A 22,860-nucleotide genomic window follows, 5' to 3' on the forward strand; every position below is an offset into this window, starting at 1 on the left:
ATTCTTAATGGCCACAATTGCTAACACTGTCCAAAAGTGAAAATTTTTAATAACTCAACTTAATGTTAAAGCTATAGGTCACTTTCTGCTGTTCTTTCATGGTTGGAGAAGCCAGGTTTCTTTCCCTATGATGAAGCACCAGTAAGATCCCAGCCAGTTCTAAACTGGGAGCAATTCTAGAGGTGCCTGGTTCAGCATCTGACTCTTGGTTTCCCCTCAAGTCATGATCTCGGGGTTGTGTGATCGAGCCCCATGTTGGACTCCATGCTCAGCATAGGGTCTGCTGAAGATTCTCTCTCCCTTTCCCTCTGGCCTTCCCAGTTGTGCACTCTCTCTCTCAAATAAGTAAATAAATCTTAAAAAAAAAGAAAGAAAGAAAAGAAAAGAAGAGAAAAGGAGCCATTCTGTACATCCCATTCTATCCATAAAATTTTCAGGCACAATTTTTAACAACCGTCATATTTCTAAGCCATGTATTCTGATTTTGGTTTCATAAAATGTAATCACGACATCTATAAGGTACCAGACAATTGGAGAAAAAGTAAATTATTCATCCTTGTACTTCTACTGAGCGGCAAAGGTATTTGCATGTTCCACAAGCCCTCCTGGAATCATCTTTTCTTTGATGGTGAGAGCAATTTGAATTATTTGAATATCAGGTTTTTTAATACAAACTTTTACTTTAAATGCTTTATGACAAACAAAAATATTTACTTTCAAGGTAGAATAATGAGAAGTTTCGGTAAAGCAATGTAAAACTAAAGAAAATAATACTATTCACAATTATTATGAATATCCCAGAGTATATAATATTAACTCTTCCTTTCTACATATATATGCACAATATTTTGCACAAAGTAGAATTATAACATAGAATATCTTTTAATTTGTTTCTATCATTTAACAAGATATATGTATTTTCTTCAAGTTAACAGTGTTTTATAGAATATGTGACTTTATACTAAGATTTGAGACTGAGCCCTAAGACACAACATATACATTTGGTAAAGTCAAAATATCTAAAAATAAGTCCTTTTCTCCCCCAAACAAGTCTTCTCTTCCAACTTTACTATTTTGTCAGTTTCTCACTTTCCTTAGCCCCTTCTGTTCCACCGGTCAAAACTCCTGTTACTTAACATCTCTGACCCATCATGAATACTTGTTTTCTCTTCTATTTCTACTTCAGTGACATGAATCCTGGCCTTTTTGTCCTCACTTTGGACTCTTAGGATGACCTCCTACCATCTTTTTTGGTTTTGTATTCAAGTCATTTATTGTTCTCGGCTCAAAATGTTTTGGGAACTCTCCATTTCTCTTAGGATTCAATTCCCTGAATCGCCATACCCAATCTCTTCTCTCCCAGTGGGTAGCCTCTATTCCCATCACTCCAGGGTTCGAGGTCCTTGGAACAGTAGCATGAGAGGAAGGAGGGGAGGGAGGGAGGGAGGAGGACAGGAAGGAGGGAAGGAGGGAAGGGGGGAGGGGGTGGTACTTCCTGATGTAGGACAGGAGGAAAGGAAGAAGGGAAGGACAGGAAGGAGGGAAGGAGGAAAGGGGGGAGGGGTGGTACTTCCTGTTGTAGGACAGGAGGAAAGGAAGAAGGGAAGGACAGGAAGGAGGGAAGGGGGGAGGGGTGGTACTTCCTGTTGTAGGACAGGAGGAAAGGAAGAAGGGAAGGACAGGAAGGAGGGAAGGGGGGAGGGGTGGTACTTCCTGTTGTAGGACAGGAGGAAAGGAAGAAGGGAAGGACAGGAAGGAGGGAAGGAGGGAAGGGGGGAGGGGTGGTACTACCTGTTGTAGGACAGGAGGAAAGGAAGAAGGGAAGGACAGGAAGGAGGGAAGGGGGGAGGGGTGGTACTTCCTGTTGTAGGACAGGAGGAAAGGAAGAAGGGAAGGACAGGAAGGAGGGAAGGAGGGAAGGGGGAGGGGTGGTACTTCGTGTTGTAGAAGCACACAACATTAGCCGTATTTCAAGACATGAGAAACTGGTCTATAATCATCTTTCTGTAACTTCCTTTCTATTCTCTTCCAGGAATCACTGGTTGCCCCGAAGTCCACCTTAGTGTGTTTCTGTGGAGAACGGCAGGAGGAGGGCCCTTCCGCCTCTTCCATGCTCCAGAGTTAAAAAGCAAGCTCTCAGCATAGCTGATTTCAGCTAAATGTTAAAAGGAAAGGTATCAAACTTCAGCTCCCACTAGAGTGCCTCCTGGAGCCATGTAAAGTTTTGCCCATCGGAGAAAATATAATTCCACTCGCAAAAGGAAAGGTGTAAAAGCTTCCAGGCGGTGTGTTTGAGTTGCATAGGGAAAGGCTTGCTTCCTTGGTCTGGAAGACTATTTGGGGTCAGGACAGTTATGTCTAAGTATGAGTGTTTGTAAGATGAGGGCTGCCCTCCACCTCTACTCCCTCAATAACTCTGTGCATTCCATAATGGGGAGAAAATATGTCTCCAAATAAATTGCATCTGGCCCCAAACCAGTCAGAGTGGGAATTACAGGGCTGATGTCTTGGCAACATTTTCCTCGACTCTGTTTCTGCTTTCTCATTGGCCAAAGGCAGATGGCGCTTTACAGATCTTAAGAAGGTCATAAGAAAAGAGATTTTAGAACCCGGGAGAGGGTGATATTAGGGCCATGGGCTTGTCTGGCTGTTTGCCAAAGGAAGCCAGACGCTGCCTTGAAACCACTGGCCTTCTCCCCATTCCCACACTGCTACAGCTAAAGCAGGAATGGGTAATCCCCCCCACCCCCCGCCCCCGGCCCCTTCATGATATTGTTGTTTGTTGTTCCTCTGGCCCAATCACAAGCACCCTGGCTAACAATACCGGTGCAAATCCCGAAGCTGTCAATCTGAAATTGCTCCTGGTCAATGAGTATTTACATTGGTAGGAGAGACACAAAACCTCGCATTATCTGCTTCTTCCTGCACTTGCTATTTTCTTGGCATGCGCCGCTCGAGCTCCTTGCAGGACTTGGGGGCCTTGGCACACAGCAGAGGTGGTAGCCTTCCAATTCTCTCACTTCATGGCTGCCAACAGGAAATATCATGGGTCTTTCCGGTGCACTAATTGGCTTGGTGATGCAAGGTGTTCCTGCAGCATTTCCTATTGAAGATAATGCACTCCTAAGGAAAGATTTTTTCCACCAAGTTAGCACAAGCCTGCTTTGAGATTTTCTGTGCTTCTTGGTGCAGAAGGAGCTATCAAACTGTCTTAAGTCTGAGTCAGTCCTTTGAATTATTTACCTACATTTCTTTGTAAGGATTTCACTGGTGGCAAATTCTCTTTGGTTTCACAAACAGGAGATTTAAAAGCATTCTTAAAGGAAAGTTTGTGGGATAAGAGGGAATTTGACCTGGTGGAGAATATATACACTTGCATAACTCATCTATGTAAAATATGACATCTAGATCTATACAGACATATTTATATATGTCTCAGTTGTGGGTGTTTTTGATTTCTTTTATAGGGGGCTAATAAAATTTACTACCATTATCTCTAATGTAAATTAGGATCTAATATTTTTGGTTTACACACACTGCAGTGATTGATAGTGGGAAAGTCAATCTCGTGGACTGAGGACATCCCATACTCTGTAGAAAACACAGACGTATTCACTAACCCACCCATATATGAAAAGCTAAGTGAAAAAACTTAAAAAAAGCTAAATGCATATAACTAATGTCATTATGAGATTGAAAGTATAGTCACAGCACAACTGGGCATTATTTTTTTATACTAAAATGAACCAGATACACAGGCTAATAATGAAAATTGGAACCAAAAGAAATAAAACTAGAGAAGACTTCAGAAGTTATCAACTTGAACCCTACTTCAGTGGGGCTACTTACCTCTTCATTACATGGAATTGGTAAGAGTGAGCTATATTTGAATACTAATTTTTTTTTAAGTAAGAGCAGGATTCCTATTACCCAATAACACTGATATAAGTACACGTCATTCGACTCAATTCTTTACTGAGATTTTTCCAATAATTGGTAAATATGAGTATTCATTAAGTAATGTCAAGGAATTATAAGTACCACCAATCATACTATAAAAATTCAAGAATTCTTAATATCCGAGAGAGACCAGAACAAAGACTAGGAGACATCGTATTTCTGAATATTGCTAACATTGTGTGTATCTGTATTACCAGTGTGCTTGCTAATTCACAAAAAGTTCTTATCTCCAAACAGTTTTGAGGATAAAACAGATGGCCTAACCTCTTCTGGTTCACTGCCACTCATTTTTCCTTTTTGTCACCTGGAGATGGTGATCAGGAATGTGGTGGTTGTTTGAGCACATTCCTAAGAAGCATGGGCCCGAAACAAGGGGAGAGGGTCCTGGAATGTATTCCACGGATGGATTTGAGTTTAGTCACTCCTGGGAAAGAGGATGTTAATGATTCAGTGTACTTGTCCTGGCTAACCTTTACTCCCTTGAAAAGCAAGGTCACTATTGCTCTCTACTCCCCCACCCTCCGAAAAGTCAGCAGGGCACAGAGAAACAGAAATGTTTGCCTTCGCTCTGCATGGCTCTAAAAGGCTAGCTTTCAGGTGTTATAACAGCTTACTTCTAACTCCCCTGTGTAGTTTGAGACGGAACCCTCCCAAGATAGGTGCCTGGTTTTTCCTTAAAATAATCCTGAGGTTGTGCAATTTTTTAAAAAGATTTATTTATTTGAGAGAGAGGCGGGGCAGAGGGAGAGAATCCCAAGTAAACTCCCAACTGAGTTTGGAGCTCCGTGACATGGGACTTGATCCCACAACCTAAAGATCACAACCAGAGATGAAACCAAGAGTCTGCCCCCCAAATGGGGCCACCCAGGAGCCTCCAGATTGTGCAATTTTTAAAAAATCGTTACACCCCTTAGTATATTTCACTTTATGTGATTTGTGTTCTTGCTTTTGACTAATGGATTCATAAAGTGAGAAAGCTTGTAGTGCAATTTGTTGCTGTAAATGTGTTCGTCTTTGACTAACAAGGGAATGAGACACTTCTTCGAAACTTGGAACATGTTACAAGGCTCATGAGTATATTCACTAAACCTCACTCTTGGAAGCATAGTCCTGTGAGGAAAACACTCCCATTGCTGGAATTTGTGAAATGTGTTTCTTTTGTCCACACAAGAAAACTCCAGCGTAAAAGAAGAAACGTAGTAATAACCCTTGACAGAAATCCTCACAAGTACTAACAGTAACACTGTGCACATTCCAAAACATTTACCCAGAATCTAATTTTATGAAACATTAAAAAAAAAAAAAAGTGAGCCAGGTGTCTACATTGCTACACAGACATTTGTAGGACACATTATGTTTCCCTGCTAGGACCGAGGATAGAATAAGGAACTCGGCACTCTCGTTGTTGTTCGACATTTACGGACTTTCTTTCCCATTTGTTGTGAAGTCAAAACAACTTGACATTTTGACAGGGAAAATTTATTTCTCATAAAATGCAGCTAGATGACCAAATACTGCACGCACAATCATTTCTCTGGTTTCCAAGTTTGCTGTTCTAGGATCCTTCCATCAGGAAAAGAACATAATCAATGGGCATGTTCCATGAAAAGAGGGATGTGCCAAACACGGAGAGCACTTTTTCTTACACAAGAAGAGATAAACTTGGAAAATATTTTCCTCAATAGTTTCACACATAACGATGTGGAAATTTTCTTAGAAAGAAGTGGAGTCAGAAATCAATTGTTCTGTGAGGTGAGCTCAGATGCCATAAAAAGACAAGTCTATGAAAGGAATGTATTCTCTGACTTTCATCTTGAAACGTATATTGAAATGAAGTGTATGAACTGAGAACAGTAGTCACCTAAAATGTCTGCCAACCAGAACACTGTGGTGTGCGTAGTAAGCCATTAGCAGCCTCCAGAATACGGAGAATGAATTCGTGGCATATTTTTTATGCCAAATTTGAGTAATAGATGTCCTGCGTTTAAAATAGTAATGTGCTTCTGAAAGGAAAAACAATTAGCTTTAACTTGTTTCTCATCAGGAGCTTGAAATATTGATAGGAAAACTGGCCAAGTTGGCTCTACTGTTTAGCAACTAGGAAAGGGAGTAAGTCACATGTTGCCTTCTTAATTTCACTTCAGTCAACTTTTATGTGAGGATTCTCTACCTGAAGCAGTAAGGACACTGGGCCAATATTTTCAGTCTTCAGGACAATAGGCTCTTGAACAGGTACACATCAGGATCTCTTAAGAGAAGTAAAATTTAGAAAGATACATGCATCCTTAAGCATATGGCAGCATCGTTTCTAACACTGAAGATAGGGAAGAAACCTAATTGTCCAACAATATATGAATGGATAAAGAAAATGTGGTATATACATAAAGGAATATTACTCAGCTATAAAAATGAATGAAATCTTGTCATTTGCTGAACAACACAGATGGATCTAGAGGGTCTAATGCTAAGTAAAAGGAGTCAATCAGAGAAAGACAAATACCACATGACTTCATGTATATATATATAATCTAAAAAATGAAACAAATGGATAAGCAAACAAACTGACTTTTAACTATGGAGAACAAACTGGCGGATGTCAGAAGGGTGGTGGGCAGGGGGATATGCTGGGGATTAAAGAGCCCCATTACCATGATGAGCATGAGCAATGTACAGAATTGTTAAATATTGAATATTGTATGCCTGGAACTGATATAACATTGTATGTTATTTGGGGAAACAAACAAAAAAAACCCTGAGAGGTAAAATTTATGGAATCCGAAAGCTAAGGAGAGAGTCAAACCAGAGAAGGAGAAAAATCACAAGGTAGATGAACAGGAAACAAAGAAAAATGATGGAAAAACCAAGAGGTAGGAGATAGGGGAGCCTGGGTGGCTCAGTGGGTTAAGCCGCTGCCTTCGGCTCAGGTCATGATCTCAGGGTTCTGGGATCGAGCCCCACATCAGGCTCTCTGCTCCGTGGGAAGCCTGCTTCCCCGACTCTCTCTGCCTGCCTCTCTGTGTACTTGTGATCTCTGTCTGTCAAAAATATAAATAAAATAAAATATAAAATAAATATAAATAAAATCTTAAAAAAATAAATATAAAATATAATCTTATAATCTATAAATATAAATAAAATCTTAAAAAAAAAAAGAGGTAGGAGATATCCATAAGGAGAATATGCCAGCTATCAAATTTATCTGAAAACTCTTAAAATCCTTTGGAAAAGTCACTTTCATAACACAGTCTGCCCTTTCCCTATCTGCAGTTTTCGGCCACTGTGCTGGAGGGGAAGGACCTCTGCTTTGCTGTAGCATCATTTGGGACTGGATTCACACTGGCACTTTCTAGCTTCTCCACATTAAGAACGTTGCCTCATTATTCATTTTTTTACCTTCATCTGTCTAATAGCTATACTTATTACACATTGCTGCAAGGATGGGTAAGGTATTGTGTGGGGAAACACACAGCCCTGGGCCTGTCTCTCCTGCCCCATCCCCCCAAGTGCTGAAGAGTAACATTTCTATTTCCAGGGCCTGCTTCTCCATTAGGAACTACCTGGCCTTCCGCAAGGATGTGGGGAGAAGCTGAAAACCATTTGCCCTAACTGCCACCTGGTGGCCCCATAAAATAGTTTTAGAATCCGTGGGGAGACCACGGGGTTAGAGGAGGAGATGCCTTCGAGGATGAACACAGGCCTGGGATGACAAGGGCCACTTCCTGTCCTTTCTGTGTGGAAGGGTAAGGAGAAATGCTTAGACTAAGGAGCCGGGTAGATACAAGTAAAATATTTAAATAAAGAGATGTGGTCTTGGGGCGCCTGGGTGGCTCAGTGGGTTAAAGCCTCTGCCTTCAGCTCAGGTCATGATCCCAGGATCCTGGGATCGAGCCCTGCAGATCTGGCTCTCCGCTCACTGGGGAGCCTGCTTCCTCCTCTCTCTCTCTCTCTCTGCCTGTCTCTCTGCCTACTTGTGATCTCTGTCTGTCAAATAAATAAATAAAATCTGATGGTCTGATATGTAGCAACTGATTTGTCCACTTGCTAATGGAAGAGTCTTCGGCAGAGCTAAGAATGCTCAGGAAATGGCAGGTTTTGTGTTCACTGGAAAATAAGCTGACTGGCAGATGTCACTGACAGTGCTCCCACGTGACACTGGCTCCCAAAGGAAAACTCGATTTTAGATGCTAGTCTTTGGGTTGGAAAAAATTTCTGTTGTTTCCACCTTTCTTTAGGAACCCACAATAGTTTACATTTTCACAGTGTGAAATGGCATACCTGGTAATCTCAGTCATGACTCAGAATACCAGATCTGTTCATCACTGAGATGTGGGAGTTTAAAACAGTTCCTGATACACTGTGATTATTCAATTAATATGAATAAATGAACTAATTCCCATTTCACAGATGAGGAGACTGAGGCTTAGATACACTTAGAATGCGGTAGAAGATCACACAATGAGCGAATGTTAATGTCGGAATGAAAACCCGTCCCTTCTGACGGCAATGCTGTATCCTTCCATTGAACTGCATTATCCTACATTTCAGTAAGATCAAATCAAATACTCATCCATGAGTTCTCATTCATCTTGAGAGAGCAACGACGGAACCTCACGAGTATCCGCACCAGCCTTATTTTCATGACACAGTTCTTGTGGACTTTGGTTACTTTTCTATCGCAACCCACTGGATTAGAGACTGTCACATCTACAATTTGAAGTGAGAAATTGGACTTAAAAAGCGTCCCGTGGTAAGATCATTTGGTTCTCAGATACTTTTAAGTGAAGAGGGATTAATTTCCAAAAGAAGAAGGAGCCCTTCAGAAATTAGTGAGGTTCCTAGCGTTCAGTGTCAGAGAATGTGGCCTCCCACAGGCCGGCTCCCCATGGAGGTTGTAACCCCATTGGAGGCCAACTGTGGTTACGATATAGTCCAACAATGGGCCAAATCTCCCACTGTGTTTGCATCATTCAGCCACCTCATAGTTCTTAAGCTCCTGAGCTACTGAAGAGACGTCAGACCTATGAAGAAGAGGACTGAGAACTTACACAGCGGACCTTTCAATACCTTTCTTTTGTACCCCCTTTTCTATTGTTCTGCTTCTCTCTCATCTTCTGATGTTGCTTCAAGAATTTTGGTCCTGCGGCGCCTGGGTGGCTCAGTGGGTTAAAGCCTCTGCCTTCGGCTCAGGTCATGATCCCAGGGTCCTGGGACCAAGACCCGCATCGGGCTCCCTGCTCAGTGGTGAGCCTGCTTCCCCCCTGCCCCCCGTCTCTGCCTGCCTCTCTGTCTACTTGTGATCTTGTCTGTCAAATAAATAAATAAAATCTTAAAAAAAAAAAAAAAAGAATTTCAGTCTTGCAGGCACTTTGGTGAGCCTTTATTTCAATAATCTCACAGGGCTTGTCATGGAGGCCAGAGCTGCAAAGGTCCAGTGTTGTCGATAAGCAAAGCTGGACATAGATTTCAGTTCCCCTGCCTGCCTCCCTGGACCACTGAGCTTTTCCGAGTCACGTACAACTCATCTCTCTCTCGAGTCTAGCTCTTTCCTTTCTCTCACGGTGTGCCTGGGTCCTCTTCCTCAGAGCAAGCTGGTGTTTCTTTTTCCTACCGCTTTGGTCGACTCAGATCCATACTCTTCTACTACCAGCCTCCCTTTCCTGCCCTTCCCTCTTAAATCTGTTAACTGTTTTCCTCTCAAGGGTTCCTTGGGGCCTCTACGAACTGCAGTCACTAGAGGGCAACATGATCACAGCTGACAAGGACAAGGGCCGGCCTCAGAGGCTGGAGCACACACAGTGTAAGAATGCAGAACCGTGAATCAGAGATGCGCATCACTATTCACAAAAGCACATTCACTTATATGTGCCCTTTTAACCTTAAAAAAATACAGTCAGACAAGGTCAAGTATTATTGTCTGTATTTTCAAGAAAAGAAGGAAACCAAGGCTCTGAGAGGTTAAGTGACTTGCCCAAGGTCATAGAAGGAGCACAGTGCGGGCCTCCTGTTGAATGGCAGGCATCTCATAGAAAATTCTGGTGTAAAACTTGAAAATGCACTTCTGTTTTTCCAAGATTTAAACCTAACTGTAGTCAGGTATGTATACATCTTTGTAATGCAATCAAATAGAAGCTCTAAGTTATTTCATTAACACAAAGTATCAGCTGCACTGTAACTTCCATTCAGAGGGAAACTGTTTCTCATTTTAAGAAAATGGATTTATTGAAACATTTTATAAATGCGCTTTATTAATATCTTGCCCAATAATCAGAAATTGGATTACCTTTTCTGGAATTGTTAGGTGTTTTCTAGTTACAGTTGTTTTTTTCTTTAATACAATTTCTTCAGCAAAACAGATGTGTACTATTTTCTCCCATTTTCTCCTATCCGGCATCCAAGGTAAAGGAAAACAGATAACAACACAGTTTTCCATTCGGAAATATCTGATCTTTAAGAGAATTTCATTGTACTTCATCTGTCTGTAACTGATGGAATACCTTGGATACAAAGTGCTTCCCAGATTGGCAATATTGCTTATTTGCTGGGTGTTGTCACCGCAAAACGGGATGAAAATCTATTTACACAGACAACTCTATGGAGCCCTGTTTTGTCTGACCACTTTCTCCTAATTTTGACAGGGCGGCTCCCTTCAAGTGATAGTACCTGGCATCTGGTCATGGCACAGGAAAATTCTGTGTTCAGGAATCCAGAAGATTCAGAAGAGTCCAGAGACAGCCAAGTGTGATGGTTGTAGAAGTAGAGGACAAAGTCAGAAGGAAATAAATAAAAGGAATGGATAGAGAGGTAATTGGAGATTCTCCTAGCTAAGAGGTAAACAGTGCGATTATAAATTTGAAAGGACAAAAGACGTGAGCTTGCTGAAAGGCTTTGAAGAAGATGGACCTACCCTGTTGCGGCAGGCTAAAAGCAGAGAGAACAGAATTTATAGTTAGTGGGTCAGAATTTCTTTATCCTTTCTGCTTCAAGGGATTAATGCTTCTGAGATTCATTTCCCAAATTAAACCTAGCAAATAATGAAAATTTTAACTAGCACTCACACAGATTCTTCTAAATTCCAAATGCTTTATGAACACTCTTCCCCGTGGCATTCTGGAGACGCAGCAAAGGAAGGAGTTAAGAAATGGAGAGATTAAGTTCAAAAACAGCTTTGTAAGAGCTCCTGTATTCCTCTTCATTTTTAAATCTTTTTTAAAATCTATTTTTACATAGAGCTAGCACTTTGCAGTCATGTGAAGTCAAGTAGTATTTCCAGAAAAATCTTCTTTGGGGACTCTTGTGTATAAATACTACTGAAAAGACATATATACTTAACCATGTCTTGTTTGTGGTCTGAAAGAAGGATATATGTGTGTGTGTGTGTGTGCGCGTGTGTGTGCGTGTGTGTGTTTCCCTTATGGACATATTAGCTTAATTGTGAAAAAGTGAAATGAATCTTTTTTGAATGAGGAAGAAGGGCAAATGTATTTTGGTAAAAAGAGCTGAAAAACAAAAAGGTAAGGACTGTAAAGGTGAGAGCAGAAATCTTCTAAAAATATAAGCAGAACACTAGACGCTGTCCAGAACAAAAAAAAAAAAAAGGAAGGTGTATGCTCATTTTTTCCCCTTCAGACCAATTTCTTTAAAAAATATGACTCTTTTCCAGCAATGCCAACACAATAGATTGATTCATGGACTCACATTTAAGTCTACAATGACAATAAAAAATACTAATGAATATCCAATAATCAGTACCCAATCAACAGATGCTGTAATCACCTTCGTTTTTATTCAAAGAAAACAAAACAAAACATAGATTAAGCTATTCCCTAAGAATTTGCTATTTTTACTGTGATTTACTGCCTAAAAACAATAGGACAATGAAGCTGTAATTATCTACAGCTCTTGGGTAAGAGATTAGTTCTCCAAGAATACCTATTTCTGTTTATGTGTCCCACTCCAACATTACTAAAGCTTGCTTTATTACTTTTAGGGTTTTTTTGTTGTTGTTGTTTGCGGGTTTTTGTTTTTTGTTTTTTGGGGTTTTTTTGCTATGATTCTGAACATAGGAGTTAAACACGTTTAGAAGTAATACAATCTTCCAAAGGCAGCTCTTTGTCCATATTTCCCAACCTTTTCCAGAGGTTAATTCTCTACACGAGGGAGGTGAGGAAGCAGGTCCCATGTCTCCACTCTTTGTCAAGCTGGGTAAAGCCTTATTTCATCTACCACCCAAGGAATGACAAAATGCATCCTAGCTAAACATTGCATTGCTCTAGGTCTCCATGTGGCTATAGCTCATGCGAGATTTGAATCTCAATTTTCTGCAGAAGCTACAAGATAATAACAATATATAGATAAGAAATAGTCATTACCTTTATTTTTTAAAGTAGTTTAAAAAATCATTTCTTTTTTCATGCATCCATAGAGGGTAGGTTAAAACTCCGGAGGGAGGAGGGGGATTGGCTGCCGCGATGGTACTGTCGGAGATATATACATAGACATATATATATATGTACATATGTATGTGTGTGTATATATATATATATATATATATATATATATATATATATATATGGATGTATGTCTATAATCACGAATTTAGAATCTGTTAGGAAACTGCTTTGTGGACTGGGATGAATTGCATATTGCTTTTGTGATTCTTTATGGTAAAAAGCCCCAGGTTTCCAGCATCCCGGAGCCTTGCCGACCATGATTGGCTCCACCTGAGGGACGCAGGGCCTGGGATTCCCTCCCCGCTAGCAGCAGTGACGTCACAGGCGAGCTCCTCCGCGGCGCTGGGCTGGAGCGGGGGAGGCGTCCCTGGGAATTTCCAGGGAAACACTGCAGCAGATGGCCTGCCTGGCTGAGCTTCAGTGACACATCTGCAGCACGGCTGGTAGGAAGGATATTTTCGGAAAATCTATGCTCTCCCAGGTCCAGCTAGTTCTGAGATATATATGTATGTTTTTTTGTTTTTTTTTTTCATTTAATCAACATTTTTATCCCTCCCCCCAACTTCTTCTATTTCTGAAAATGAGGTTTCTATTTTTGTCGCAGGGACATCATGTGAAGGATCCCAAGCCACGAACCAACGCTACACCCTACGTGCCTCCCTCCCCCCAACGTTTGCTTTCTGCCAGTTACATTATGCAGGCTGTCAAGGTGGCCCGTGGAATACAAGGGCAAATGTTGCTAAGGTAACAGGATTGAAAACCTGTCTGCAGAAGCAGATGCTTTATAACCTGGGGTTTCCCTCATTTGCATTTAAAGGCTCCTGAGCCATAGCCTCAAAGCAAGCCAAGTCCTTGAAGCTAAAATAAGCTTATTTATTTATTTATTTTTAGAATGTCATCTGATAAGTCATTGAGCAGCTTGTACCCCTGGCAAGGTTGAATAAGTGCAGAAAAAAATAATCAGGTGCCAGTAATTCCCACTGCAGTGGTCACAGAACGCAGGCATTGAAGAGCACCCCCAGTTCCCACCTACCCTCACTCTCTCAGCTTAAACCCTGAGGAGAATGAGGAGTTCCCTCTTCCTTTTTCCTCCAGTCTGCCCTTCACAGCATTCTCGAAGGTTAAACTTCTGACATCTGGGGTGTATGTTGCCTGTTTCTTGGTGATCTAAGAATGCTTCATTGCACGTTCGCAACAAAGGAGATGAATGAAGAGTGGTCTGTGGCAAAGCTCAGATTTGAAGCTCAGATTTGAGTCCCTTGGACTCAGTGAATTTGGGGACTTTGGTATTATTCAAGAACTAAATAAACCAGATTTTAGATATGACTACCGGAGATACCTTTATAGATAGGTTCTGTTCACTGCATTCAGCCCAACCCAGATGTGATCCCAAAAATGAGCTACAGTAACCAACCAGCAGAAACTGTATTTGGTTGACTTCTTTGAAAAAAAAAAAAACCAAAAAAACTGGATCATAATTCTTTCAAATGAAACATGCTAAGTATTTGTCAGTTTTTCAGCTCCATCTTAAAGGGGTCCCACCAGTGTATGACCAGAGCAGGAAAACAGATGCTTGTAACCCATATAAAAAGGCAGATTCGTAAGTGGCTTTTAACAATCACATGACTTGAAAATGGGGTGATAACGTAATTATGAAAATAGAAGCATAAGAGCAAGAAATGACTGCAGTTTTGAAGACTGGGCATCCATTCTTGGTAGAGCATTTCAGTGGGTTTTGAAATGGTTTTATAAATGAGCTTCTTCACTCCCCAAACCTGAATGCACATTTCTTTTTCTGCCGAAGCTCAATAAAAACTCCATTACATAAGGGAGAAAAGGGAGTTTTCAGTGTCAGAGGTGTTTCTTTTCACATGGGTAGCGTTTTCTGTTCTCCACTTGTGATGGCAGAAAAAAGTCACGTTGCCACCATTTATAGATGTAAATTCCCAAATCATGACAGGTACAAATTTAAACACAATTAGAAATCATGACTTCCAAAGGACCAGCCACATTTTAATAGATTTTTGAAATCCTGTTTTCTGAATCATGTAAAAGCAGCCAAAGATGTCTCCTTCTTAATTATTCCTATTACCAAATTTTTAATTTGGTAGTTTAATTTAATTTAATTTAGTCATACTCTAATACCACCAGCACAGGGACTGGCAGAAAATACACACGGAAAAAATATGTTTCCTGATTCTGAATCTGTCATTACCAATGGTGCTGACAAGTACTCCCATTATGAGTAAGAACTTTGGAGAGCAAATCCTGCTTTTCCTCTCTGGAGTGACTGGTGGTTATAGACTCTGGGCCAAAAGAGGTTCAGGCTCATTTTGCATCTTTTAACCTCAAACTGCTGTCAGAGGCAGGCCTTAAACACTGTGTTTCTGGATACATACAATAAAGAAGTGATGCAGAGAGAGTTAGCATTTGAAAGGACCCAGCAATCATCTGATTCAGCACCTTCAGTTTACAGAGGAAGACAATGCAGGCCAGAGGAACAAAGCCTCTGCCTCTCTGGTGGCCAGGGAAGAAAAATCATTCCTAAATGTCATTTCTCATGCAAGACATAGAGGCAAGAGCAGGTGCCGCATCCTATAGGCTCTGGCTCTTAAGTAGCCTCCTTACCGTAGCTATGACTGGCAGTGGTGACCAAAGTCATTTTCAATGTGTGGAGTTCATTCTGAGGCAGCCTCCTAATTAATATATTGAAACCCAAAAGAGATGGACCTTGGAAAGGTCATAACGTGGGGAGGTTGGAGCCCCCATCATGAGATTAGTATCCTCATAAGGAGAGGAAGAGAGCTAGCTGTTTCTCTTTCTACCATGGGAAGATACATGGAGAAGACAGCTATTTGCAAACCTGTGCCTTGATCTTGGACTTCACAATTTCCAAAATTGTGAGAAATAAATGTTTGCCACCTAGTCAGTGGCAACTTGTTATAATAGCCCTAGGTCACTAAGATGCTAGCTATCCAAGGACAGACTTTCTTTGGAGCAACAGTGATTTCAAAATTGTCTTATGAATGCATATAATATCTGAATAGACAGTCACTGTAGAAGAAGTAGTTAGGTAGACAAAGATCTAGCCCCTTACCCCACCTAGCCCAAGCTTACTAAACCGATGGAGTTTTATTCCCAGTTCTCCTAAACTCAAGAACAGATAATAACTCCAGTATTGAAACTGCTTCAGAGTTTAGAATGTGAAACTTCCCAATTCATTTTACCATTTGCACTCACTATGCAAAGCAAATTTTAAATAATCTCAAATATGAATGTAGAAGAACTCTAAATAAAATTACCCAATTAAATTTAATCATGTGGTCAAATAATAAAATAAGAACCAAAAAGGTGTTTTGTTTTGTTTTGTTTTTGTTTTTGTTTTTGTTTTTTTAAAGAATAAATTGATTCCAACTAGGAACTGGATTTATTGTTCCTAGGAGCTCACAGTTTAAACAGATTAGAGAAGAAAAGTTATATACTCTTCTTGATGATGCCAGGAAAATCACTTGATTAAATTCAGAATAAGGTCCCAGTAATAATCCTTACTGAGGAATTCAGTAAGACTCATTTCACATAATAAAGTGTAACTAATGGAAGTCCATGGCAAACATTTTACTGGCACTGTCCAATATGGTAGCTGACTAGCCACAAGTGGTTACTTAATTTTAAATTAAAATTAATTAAAATCCAGTGCAATATAAGTTTCGATTCTTCAGTCACTCTAGTCATATTCCAAGTGCTCAGTGTGGTAATGGATATCACTGAGTGGTGCAGATATGAAATGTTTCCATAACACAGCAAGTTCTGTTTCATGGTGCTTTTATAGACAACCCAGAGCAGATCCCAGATACATGTTAGAGTTGTAAAATTTTAATAAGAGCTAACTTTATTGGATGCTCTTAAAGTGCCTGGTATTATTTTAAGTATTTTATAAGTATTATCGTATGTGATCTTCATATGGTATAATAATAACTATTATTCTATCCATTTTAAAGTCATGAATTCCGAGGGACAGGGAAGATGTTAAATAAATAAAAATGCATACAGACTTCAAGTGGCAAAGCTGCCATTGGATTCCAGACGTCTGGCTCTAGAAATATACTTTTTATAGTGCAGCTCCACGGAGTCCTGTGTTAACGACAACAATTCAAATGAGTGGATAAAGGATAAAATACTCACTAAATTGCGTTGTGGCAAATTCATTTGGGAAAAATTTAAGTTAGATACATACTTTGCATTAGTTAAAAGATACAGACATAAATACATAAAATGGGTAAAAAAAAAAAAATGTGATTGTGGGTGCCTGGGTGGCTCAGTGGGTTAAAGCCTCTGCCTTCAGCTCAGGTCATGATCTCAGGGTCCTGGGGTCGAGCCCTGCCTCGGGCTCTCTGCTCAGCGGGAAGCCTGCTTCCCCCTTTCTCTCTGCCTGCTTCTCTGCCTACTTGAGATCTCTCTCTCTGTCAAACAAATAAATAAAATCTTTAAAAAAATGTGATTGTGAAAAACTAAAATCACAAAAGCTGTAGGAGAAAGCAAGGAAGTTCTACTGTTGGGGACAGTAATTCCCAGGAAAAGAAAGAACTCAGAAACTTTACAGAAAGAGACTGATAAATTTTAGCACATAAAAATTAAAAGCTGCTGTATGACAGAAGGAAGTATAGTCAAGGTTAAAAGATAGGAATAGAGGGATGGAAGATATCCGAAACAAAATAAAGTGTTATTACTCATAAAGAGGTTCCATAAATCTGTTGGAAAAGGCAAACAGCCCAGTCAAAAAAAAAATAGGTGACGTTTATGGGCAAATTCCTATTTTAAGGAGAAATACAAATGACCAATAAAAATATGAAACGAAGTTTGAATTCACTGATAATCAGGGAAATGCAAAGTGAGACAGGACATTATGATTCACCTATTAGACTGGACCATTTTCAAAGGGTAATTGCATGCAGCGTTCCAGTGTTGGGGGGAATGGAACTCCCCACAAATTACTGATAAATGTGTAAATTGATATGCAATCCACACTACAGGGTAATGTCTATCACATTTTAAAATGATATCTTTAGTCCAGCAATTCCACTTCTAGGGTTCTAACAGGTGACAAAGATTTATGCAAAAGGGATGTGCTTCGCATGGCAACATTGTTTATAAAAGGGAAAACTGTTAACAACCTAAATATCTATCAACTAGGGAATGATGAAATAAACCTATTTCCCCCACTTATGACATACTTGCATTGCTTTAAAAAAAATGACACGCATGCACTTGACACTTGGAACTCTCTCTGAGATAATATTGTGTATGTGAAAAAGCAAAACAGAACAGCACTCCTCTCCTAGCCCTCCAATTTATCTACGCTTGCAACAAAGAGGGCTGTGAGCATCCACTCCAAACCGACCTAGTTATCTCTGAGAAATGTGATCTGGGAGAGGATTTTGTTGGAGGCAGAGGGCACTTAGGTTCTCTTTTTAATTCATTATAATTGGATATATATATATACAGACTGTTTGTTTATTTACTTGAGAGAGAGAGAGACAAGCAGGTGGCGAAGGGCAGAGGGAGAAGCAGACTCCCCACTGAGCAGGGAGCCTGAGTGAACAGGGCTCCATCGTAAGATGTGGGATAATGAATTGAGCCCAAGGCAGATGCTTAACTACTGAGCCACCCAGGCGTCCCGACTTAGGTATTATTTTTATGTTTTATAGAGAGGGTGTATTCTATTGTGATCAACCGATAAAAAAGAGAATTAAAAAACCCCATAAATGTACTTAATTCTTGAATTTTTTGTCTGAGGCTATTGCTATAGGCAGCCATACAGCTGAGTTTGGCAGGTCCTGGTGACTGTGGGACCCTCTTTCTGCAAACAGGGTCTTCTAAGTCTCTTTATCGGTTCTTAATAAATCGTAGGGGTGGTTGCTCCTACAGCAGCTAAATGAGGTGGTCTGTGGAGTTGGAGAAAGAAAACTAGTTGGGGTATGCTTTCTACCACTGTGGCTCTTGACTGATGAAGTTCATCTTTTTTAACCTTTAAACTCTCAGAGCTGGCTGCACTCGCCTTAGGCAATTCCATATCCCAAAGGTAGTTTTGCATGGCAGAGGGAGAAGAGAAGAAACATAACAGGACTTCTGAAGGTGTGGTGCGGCGTTCCTCAGAGATCCCTCAGACCTTTTCTGGAAGTCAGTGAGGTTGATAAAATGTTTGTAACAATAGCAGGATGTGATTTTCCTGTTCCATTCTTATTCTACAAATCTACAGTGGGATTTTCCAGTGGCTACATAACAAGTGATGATGCCATCGCTCTGGTGATTATCAGAAATGTGTCTTTGAGTATCTTTCTGTTTTAAACCTCTTTCCACTTTGATTTCTTTCTTTCTTTTCTTTTCTTTTTTTTTTTTAAGATTTTATTTATTTATTTGACAGACAGAGAACACAAGCAGGCAGAGAGGCAGGCAGAGAGAGAGGAGGAAGCAGGCTCCCCGCGGAGCAGAGAGCCCGACGTGGGGTTCAATCCCAGGTCTCTGAGATCATGGCCTGAGTTGAAGGCAGAGGCTTTAACCCACTGAGCCACCCAGGCACCCCTTTCCACTTTGATTTCTAATGAATGGATATAACCCATATTAAAAAATATACTTTTTAGGGTCTTGGAGTATAAAGGGGCTCGGAGATAAAAAGTTTAATATTGCTGCTTTCCAACATCTTCAGGCTATATTCTGTCTTCATTCATAATTTCTTTAGCAATTAATCCTTACAAAAATACTTCCTAATCTTCTCTGTTCATTGTATTGTGTAGGAAACATGTAAAGAAGTTCATTTGCAAAAGAAAAATATGAAGAACCAAAAATGCATGTGTTTTTGCACATTTAGGCTGTTTCCAGTTTTTACTTACTAAGAAATGCTACCACAATGAGCACCTACAAACACAACCTTTTACTGCATCTCTAATTATATTACTTAGACTGGATTATCTTAGAGAATAATTGTATTTTCACAAACAGTTAAAAAAATTAAACCACTTTGTAACCCCACCAGCAATGTTTGAGAGTACCCATTTCCTTACAATGTCCATTGCAGTGAATAATTTTATTCCATCTGCCAATATGATAGGTGAAAAATAGTTTCTTAATTGTTTCATCTTTTTCTAATGTAGTTAAGAAATCAAATCAAATAGGGTCATTTAAGAGTCATTCAATGAACACATGTAGGCATTAGACAGACCTGAGCATGCCTTTTCTCATACATTAACCACTGTGTAAAAAAAAATCACATCTCATTTCCTAAACCATCTATATGTCTTCTCATTAGGTCAACACCAGTCCCTTAACACATGAGGATGGTATTGTGTGGGCAAGTCATAGTGATTTTCCTTCCAATAAAGGGAGTGAGAATATCTGCTAGCTAACGTGATATAATTAAGTAGGAAGTATTAGGAGCAGCATGAGAAGGAAGAAATTATTATTCTAATGGGCTAGAAAAGAGAGTTTCTCACCAATAAGATCCTATTCACCATGAATGATCATCCTATAAACCATTCCCCACTGTGCTGAATCAAACAGGCAGATATTTTTAACTTGGGCTTCCTTTTTTCAACCTGTCTAATTGGATTTTAAAATCTGTTATTAGACAGAAATAGCAAACTGGCCCTACAGGAAGGCTCCCCGTATGCTGTTAGGATGTTTCCATAGTTTTGCTAGATTTAATCACATTTCATTCATAAAGATTAGCTAAAAACGAAGAAGGAAATAGATTGTTCCCAACTGGATTCATAGCAACAGCCTAGTAGCTTCTGAGTGGGGCAGAGGTGGTTGACAGGGAGGGTAGGAGCCTGTTTTGCTCTAACTAAAATGACCAAAATTCCCAGAATTTAAAAACAATAACAACAACAACACAATAAAGGGCATTAGGCAGTGGCACTTAAATATCTCCTAAGTTTGGAGATATGTGTTTTGTTTTTTCTGTCATTTTTTTTTTTTTTTTACATTTTTGTTATAAAATACTGGAAAGCAATTAAGTTATAAAAGAAACATTTAAATTTACCTGTAATATCACACTCCAAGACAGTCAACATTTTAGTGGCATTTTTCCCCTTTAAGGTATTACAAGAATTTATTTAAAAAAAAAATCAAATGTCATTTTCCATACCTTTGACATTTACATATTAAGCAGGAGAAGGGAACATGGTACTATTTACAGTACTGAAGATAGCATTGAGATGGGTAATATCCATTTACTGATGGAAGAGATGGGACAGAAGCCCCACATTCAGTCATTTTAGCCAGGCATGGGTTTCCATTCCTGAGAATTAGGATAATAATTCTGGTCAGAGAGATGCATCGTCTTTACAGTACCAAAAAATTCAATTGGCTACAGAGAAGGCAGTTAACAAATAGTTAGAATGAGAAAAAAGAAAACTTCAGCCTTCTTTAGCTAGTCCTGTGATCTATAGCTTTAAAAATATCAAGCTTCTGTACTCGAGGTGAACTTACATAGTGTCAGATCACTCAGTTGTATACCTGAAACTAATGTAATATCATGTGTCAATGATACTTCGGAAAAAAAAGGTGTAAAAAAAGATGAAAAGATGTTTAAAAAGTAAAGCTTTTTTTTTTTTTTAAATTTTGGGAATTTATGGAGGTATTTGGCCCCAAGTAATCTCTGTTTCCTCTTTCATGCCTCTCTCCCTCATAATATAACAGGTATCTAATTAACACCCAATTTACCTGTGTATCCTGCCTGACTTTGACTTTGGAAGTCTTTACAAAAGCCACTATCGCCAGTAGGATCCATTGCATAATGGAGAATATGGCAAGACTCACTAAGATGGTTTGGGACAGACGCAGGGGTTGGTGAGCTCTCTGCTACCAGAAGACAAACATCCCAAAGTGCTTTCCTATCACTTTCCAACAAAACTGGGTTTAATTATTGTAAAACCACCCTCAGTCTTAATGTTTCACATTAGAGTTAATTTATGCTTGCTTGCTTGCTTGCTTGCTTTTCCTTGAAATCTTATTGGTGGAGAGTGGTCCTGAGAAAACCAATCAGGAGAAGCCCTCCCCACCAAGCCGACAGTCCACATTTTCAGCAATGTTCAGTCACTGCTACTCTTGCTTTCCTCAGGAAAAGTAGAAAGGGTAAGCTGCACTAATGGGCAAATGCATGATTGTTCCCAAGGATCATCTAATGCATAAAATGACTCTCTAAGGTTGTTCCCTTTTCCACTTACTATATAGGAAAGTCATACTACTTTTCACCAAGGCGATGGAGCAGAAGAATGGAATTTGGGTGAATACTCCTGCATTTTATTTCTCATTAAAATAATTCCTTTTTGTCTCCTTATCTCAAATCTCTGAACAATTTTTGTATAATCACCAACCTTTCATCAAATTACAGTTCTGTTCCCCAGCGAATAATTATGTATGGTCAGAAAAACACAGGGAAAAAAAGAGCATCGAGCTTCTGTGTTGAGCTACTGAGTAGGTTCTTTGCATCTGCTCTTTCTAGCCTTCTCTGCAACTCGATTCCATTACGATGATTAAATTACATGTACTGTCCACTTTTGATTACATAAGCAATGTAAAATCAATGCAGGAATATTTGTAAAATAAAGAAAAACAAAATCTTTTGCTTTTTAAGCAATATGCCATATGTATTTTCTCAATACATATGCCATATGTATTTTTATAGTTGTTCTATAAAATAGACTTTAAAGACTGTATTAATATTTCAATTATTTATGTACCACAAATTCATTCATTCATTCATTCATTCATTTTAATTTTATATTTGTTTCCATCTGTTTTCTCTAACAGAAGCCTACCACTGTGGTGATCACCCTTACAGACGTAGTGTTGAACACAATTCTGATTGAGAAAGCCATTCCTAAAAACAAAAAAAGTATGTTTGCTAGGATGAAATATTTCTATTTCTAAGTGAAGGACTTTGGATGAATTGTAAGATTTTCATGCATTAGTACGTGAAAAAATATGTTCAAAATGATTAAAATTTTCACAATAACCATAGTTTGTGTCAATGGTTTTGAATTTATTTACTTTTATAATCCATTGAGGGTACAGCTAACATTTTTAAAGATCCTCTATTATCTCAGGCACTGTTGGATATTTTCACAAATATTATTTCTTATTTGTTTCTCATTTTTTATTATATCATTTATTTATTTTAAAAATAATTAATTTATTTATTTGACAGACATAGATCACAATTAGGCAGAGAGGCAGGCAGAGAGAGAGGAGGAGGAAGCAGGCTCCTTGCCGAGCAGACAGCCCAACTCGGGGCTCCATCCCAGGACCCAAAGATCATGACCTGAGCCGAAGGCAGAGGCTTTAACCCACTGAGCCACCCAGGTGTCTGTATTATATCATTTATGACATAGATAATACTATCCCTTGTTTGCAAGTGAGAAAACTACAGTCAACATCCAAGGTAATTTGTTTT

The 22,860-nt window shown here is 39.5% G+C and overlaps 1 protein-coding gene across 1 annotated transcript in view; it reads left to right on the forward strand.

Moving 5' to 3' along the window:
* Positions 1-22,409, forward strand: part of LOC131820669 (uncharacterized) — an 86,750-nt gene extending 64,341 nt beyond the window's left edge. The window contains exons 4-7 of the mRNA XM_059156372.1: positions 12,686-12,853; positions 13,015-13,154; positions 21,639-21,690; positions 22,218-22,409. Coding sequence (XP_059012355.1) covers positions 12,686-12,853; positions 13,015-13,154; positions 21,639-21,690; positions 22,218-22,337 — 480 coding nt within the window. The 3' untranslated portion in view covers positions 22,338-22,409. The remainder of the gene's footprint in view (positions 1-12,685; positions 12,854-13,014; positions 13,155-21,638; positions 21,691-22,217) is intronic.
* The last annotated feature ends 451 nt before the right edge of the window (positions 22,410-22,860 follow it).

Source organism: Mustela lutreola, chromosome 18 (assembly GCF_030435805.1).
Source record: "Mustela lutreola isolate mMusLut2 chromosome 18, mMusLut2.pri, whole genome shotgun sequence".
Lineage (NCBI taxonomy): Eukaryota > Metazoa > Chordata > Mammalia > Carnivora > Mustelidae > Mustela > Mustela lutreola.